At 43.3% G+C, this 5,853-nt stretch overlaps 1 protein-coding gene and 1 long non-coding RNA gene across 2 annotated transcripts in view; both read right to left on the bottom strand.

The window, feature by feature from the left end:
* Positions 1–1,173: 1,173 nt before the first annotated feature.
* LOC106816849 (sorting nexin-27-like) overlaps positions 1,174–5,853 on the bottom strand; it is a 13,859-nt gene continuing 9,179 nt past the window's right edge. The window contains exons 3-8 of the mRNA XM_014821488.1: positions 4,043–4,178; positions 3,691–3,883; positions 3,165–3,235; positions 2,297–2,401; positions 2,040–2,118; positions 1,174–1,358 (exon numbers count right to left, since the gene is read on the bottom strand). Of these exons, the coding sequence (XP_014676974.1) occupies positions 1,174–1,358; positions 2,040–2,118; positions 2,297–2,401; positions 3,165–3,235; positions 3,691–3,883; positions 4,043–4,178 (769 nt within the window). The remainder of the gene's footprint in view (positions 1,359–2,039; positions 2,119–2,296; positions 2,402–3,164; positions 3,236–3,690; positions 3,884–4,042; positions 4,179–5,853) is intronic.
* The window catches only part of LOC106816852, an 8,020-nt gene continuing 6,789 nt past the window's right edge, over positions 4,623–5,853 (bottom strand). Inside the window, exon 3 of the long non-coding RNA XR_001394946.1 lies at positions 4,623–4,748. This is a non-coding gene — a long non-coding RNA (uncharacterized LOC106816852). The remainder of the gene's footprint in view (positions 4,749–5,853) is intronic.

Raw genomic sequence — 5,853 nt, 5'->3', positions numbered from 1 at the left:
ATCATCACCACTACCATCACCATCACCAACACCGTCACCATCGTCATCCTTGTCACCACTACCATCACCATCACCAACGCCGTCACCATCGTCATCCTTGTCACCACTACCATCACCATCACCAACACCGCCGTCATTGTCATCATCACCACTACCATCACCAGCACCAACGCCGTCACCATCGTCATCATCACCACTACCATCACCAGCACCAACGCCGCCACCATCGTCATCCTTGTCACCACTACCAATCACCACACCAACCCCGTCATTATCATCCATCCACACCCTACCATCACCAGACCAACACCGCCGTCACCCCATCCGTCATCCTTCGTCACACTACCATCACCAGCACCAACGCCGTCACCATCGTCATCCTTGTCACCACTACCATCACCATCACCAACACCGCCGTCACCATCGTCATCCTTGTCACCACTACCATCACCAGCACCAACACCGCCGTCACCTCGTCATCCTTGTTCAGCCAACTACCGATCACCAGCACAGCCAACACACGCCCGTCATTGTCATGCCATTCACCACTACCACACCAGCACCAACACCGCCGTCATTGTCATCATCACCACTACCATCACCATCACCAACGCCGTCACCATCGTCATCCTTGTCACCACTACCATCACCATCACCAACACGCCGTCATTGTCATCATCACCACTACCATCACCACACCAACACCGCCGTCATTGTCATCATCACCACTACCATCACCAGCACCAACACCGCCGTCATTGTCATCATCACCACTACCATCACCAGCACCAACACCGCCGTCATTGTCATCATCACCACTACCTGCACCCAGCACCAACCATCCCGGCGTCATTGTCATCATATCACCACTACCCAAATCACCACCACAACCCCGTCGACTGTCATCATCACCCTACCATCACCAGCACCAACACCGCCGTCATTGTCATCATCACCAGCACCAACACCGCCGTCATTGTCATCATCATCGTCACCACCAACAGCACCAATACTCTTGACCACTGTCTTTTAATTATCCTAATAATCATGGTCGTCACCAGTCACTATCTCAATCGTTACCTTGATCGTAGTTATCATGAGTTTGTGTTAACACTGTGTATTATCATCATACCTCACCATTATCATAACACATGCATCACCACTGACGGACTGTCATGGAAACACTACTAGCAGCATTACCTGCCAGAAGAAGAAGTTTGCAGCTTTCTCATCAGTGACCTGAGTCTCCTTGTTGAGGGAGAAGAGCCATTTGCGCAAGGCAATACAAGTAGACGTAGCAGTACTGTAGTTCTGTATGTACAAGTTGTGTGGAAACTCGCCCGGCTGTAGCTTTCTCTCTGAGAGAAATAACGAGAGCTACATGAAGAATGTGCGAGTTCAATGCTACCTGTTAGTTACAAGTAGTATTCGTATGCTATTTCTAGTCAGCGCAAGCTTAAGACACCCTTTGTAAGTTCCAAGAAGCACATGACAACAAAATTTTGCCCATGTGAGCTAAACAAAGCCTACAGAACTGTTATAGATACTTGTGTAAGCTGTATCTATGCATGTAATGGTGGACATTTGACAACGCGTGCCTAAGGTACACACTGTCTAACAAATGCTATAATCACACAGACACTGCCTAACCGAGTCACATGCAGCCCGAGAGGTCTACATACTCACACAATATGTTACATACTGACTATGTAAAATATGAGATGACCCATGTTAGCGACACTCTCAGTGTGTAGCTTATACGTACATAACATATACATTTATATACAGATTCATAAATCCCTTCCAAATAGTAGCTGTAGTGTTTGTTACCCCTCAAGAATAACCATGACCCTCTAAAACAGTAAAGTAACCTAAGCCTTCCCTATCCTAACTCTATACCTCAACCTGATTAAATTCAACAACAGCCCTCGTTTTGTGACATCACCCTACTCATAAAACTTTCTTGGATTAATACAGATAATGAAGAGGGTTTATAAGAAGGACAAACTAACCATCAAGAAAATCGAACTGCTACTTACCAAAGTTATAGTCTATAATTTCGAACAGAGCAAAGTATTTTGCAGTCTCAGCTGTGAGCCCTAATTTATGCGTGATAATCTGTAAAAAAAATCAACACATAGCAGTGTGGAACCATTTTAGCTTTCCAGATATCACCTGCAAGGGTGACAAAGGATAGATGATATATTTCAATAACACTGTAATTTTAAAATTTCAATCTGAAGTTGGCCTTTTTCGTCCCTCACAGGTAGAACGTTTAGAGAGGGTGCACACTCACATTATACACATGCTCAGCTGTACTGTTCCTACGTATAGTGATGGTGAGCACATTCTTATCAGGAAGCAATATTTTCATATCCACGTCAGAGACAGCCGTTGAGTTCTGTAACGCGAGAACAAACACGTGTAAACACGGGTAACAGGTGTGTGTAACATATGAGTTACATATGTTATATAAATTAGTTAGAGATGTGGAGTGCGGCTAGACTCGGGGTTGTTTTAGTGGTAGTCTATGTAGACAGAGCGTCGCGCATCTTGTGTGACTACATTGATGTTATAGGGAGAATGGTAAACGTGTTTTAGGTCGGACGTTTCTAGGGTCATTGTGAAATGAATGTAGGGCGCGGTCTGGAAGAACGGGTGACATGTGCGCTTGGGATGTAGGGGTTTTGGGAGATGAAGGAGTGGAGGAGTGGAGGAGTCTGGTTGTGGTCGCAGGAGTAAAAACACACGCTTACGCGCGTGTGCGCGTTTCTTTGTCTCTCTGTGCAAGATGTGACTACACTGTCTGCCAGTTATTAAAGTTTATTCAGTTTAATACACAAGTTTGGATTTCCTCATCTTTTAAACATCGAAAGTTAATTCAACGTTACATGTGTAATGAATAGCAATAGACGAACGAGAACAGGAAAACTAGGAAATATATGCCGAATGCATTTTCATGATGAAATCATTTCAACTGATATCTCATAAATCAGAGTAAGTCTTAAACGTACAAACAATCACTTAGATGAACTACGCTAACTAGAGCCTGATATGTAGTATGAGGCAGCATTCCTCCTCTATGTGGGTTGTAATAGAATAAATGGTACGTCCACCAGGGGATCCAAATATAAATCCACTAGGTGGAGCAAGTAGTCACTCACCTCACTACTGTCAACCTCCGTCAGAAACTCCTGCATAATGTCACTCTCTGCTATCACTCGCACAGCGCACACTACAAGGCAAACAGGTACAAACTTTATATCAACTCATTTTTACATGAACATATATACACGCGGCTATTACAAGCTATCATTAAATCGCAGCAGAGATTGATGAAGCTATGACATCACAGATATATTGTGTAATTCACAGATTTTGAAAATACATGGTAAAGATTCTGGAAGGTTCTACACGTGGTGAAAAAAGGAAAGGAATGTAGTGGCAGAGTAAAGGTGAGGCAATAGTTGCCGAACGTAAAAAACACAGTAAAATTCTCACAAGCAATATCATGCCCATGAGGAATCAAAGTTGCAGATGCATGAGAGAGAACAAAAAAATAAGAAAGCAGGAGGAGAAAAGCGAGGCAACAGGAGCAGAAGCATAGCAGCGAATAACTTGCTGGCGTGGATGCTGACGTTAGGTGCCACGAGCGTGTAGGAGGGTGCACACGGGTCAGCTTACACAAACCTTTCTCCAGGTACTGCTCCAGCCCTCGCCGCCGCGTGTCCAGCTGTTGCTCTGACAGAGAGAACGGCCATTTGCCGGGAAGCTTCGGAAAGTTGAAATCCACAAACTCACGCTTCAGCGTTGCATGCAGGTTGGCAAATTCACGATAGCGCCTTGAGCATAGATGTCGGCCAGCCATGTATATGTTGAACACCTGCAGTGAGGAACACAGCATCAGATATGCATTCATGGCAAGCAGACGAGATGGTTTGTCACGTTTCCATAACCCACCGTAACCTTTCCTTCACTGACAACATGACATCTGCTCCCACAACCCTGCTGTCACTCGGCAATCAAAAATTCGAATGCTCACCACATACTTGTCCCCATTTTTCTCAGTGATGTGCTGGTAATCTGGTACAGAGATGGGCAGTGAGCGCTTCTCACTGTAGTCTATATAGGAGTAGCCCGACGACTCATCGCTGGGTTCCAGTCGCTCTGCTTCCTTCCTGCAAACACCAGCAGCAGATCTCACACAAGCAACTACACAGTAATGCGGCCAGGTGACGTGCGCCAGGTAATAACAAATCCAAGAAAAGAACATGGCGTGAGGATGGACAATAACATAACGATCTAGGGAAGAACATGGCGTGAGGATGGACAATAATGTAAGCAGCAACTTTACAGCACGGAGACAAACATTTTCTTCAAAGGTGAGGGACAAACGCAACTTCTATCTTAACAACGCCTTTCCTGCGGAACAGAGGAAACAGCCATACATGTTATCAAATTCATAGAAAGGGAATAGAACCAAACCAATTTTTGCAGCACCACAATTAGTAAACAAGACAAACATGTGACTCGAGTCGAACGACTCAAAATGACGTATGGTCGTGTGTATATTGTATACAGTTGTCATGGCTACTTACCTCCGGGCTTCCGTCTCCTTTGCAGGCCTGTAGTTTGAAGCTGTGAATGCTAAATACAGCAATCACATGACCATCCTTACGAGAATCACACGAGCAGTGAGGAAACACGATCTCACCATAGCCATCCATATCCCTCACAACCTTTAGATACTGTGGAGGAAACGCATACAGACAGGTGATTGACATACACCATATGCACTCGCCTCGGGACACACGCACCCACCCACACCACACAGGTACTCACATACGCAAACAGATGAATAACTATGCTAATACTAATAGAGAAATTAATAAATGGTAATACGTTATCAGTAGCACATGTACACAAAGATAGTTTGAACATTTGCTAACAAGTTTCTTAACAACTAGTTAGTAATAATTGGATGATCTACCTACTTACATAGTAACGGTGATAATACTTAAAGGGACAGTAGCCTCTAAGATTTTACTGCATACAACTTAACTTACTGTATAACAAATCGTCTATACCCACGTGTATTTGTCACCAGATACCTAATTTAATTGTTATAATTAATTACACATCAACACTACGAAATTTGAACGTCGCTATGACACCCGCGACCGTGCTGCCACCCCGAAAAAGTTGCGTATTTGACAATTTATCTTGCACGTTACAGACCGAGGGCTAATCACAAAAGTGCAATTATATTTATACCTAAATGCTATTTAACCGAACGATATTCATTTTAGGGCAAATTTATCCATATTATAACTGAAACTATATGTCGTTTATATAAGATATTACAATTCTTTTGCTTTTAAATGAATAAATAAGAAACACCCTCGGTCTGTAGCCCTTGGCTGGAAAGTGGTTTTGCGCAACTTATTAGATCGTGCGCTTTGAGTGGCGCCACTATCGTTGCAATCAAACTGTAGTCGTTAGTTTTAAAACATTTTTTTTAAATATTTCTAATGGTGATTGAACCATGAAACTTTTCATGTAGCGTAATTATAACCTAAATTAGCTGAAAATAACACTAGAACCTAGAGTGAACTCTCCCTTTAAACTGTCAAGTAATTTACTAACCATTATCAAATTAACTTAGTTACCTAGTCACTGGAAGTGTAACATAGTCTACTGAGTTTCTCTCTCAATATTATCTACTAGCTTCAAATTACATAGCTAAGACTGCTACAGCAGGTCTACTGAGTTACACAGCTAAGACTGCTACAGCAGGTCTACTGAGTTACACAGCTAAGACTGCTACAGCAGGTATACTGAGTTACACAGCTA

The sequence above is a fragment of the Priapulus caudatus genome, unplaced genomic scaffold (genome assembly GCF_000485595.1).
Source record: "Priapulus caudatus unplaced genomic scaffold, Priapulus_caudatus-5.0.1 Scaffold1506, whole genome shotgun sequence".
Lineage (NCBI taxonomy): Eukaryota > Metazoa > Priapulida > Priapulimorpha > Priapulimorphida > Priapulidae > Priapulus > Priapulus caudatus.
Note: the sequence above shows the minus strand (reverse complement) of the source record. Positions and strands in the feature narration are given on the sequence as shown.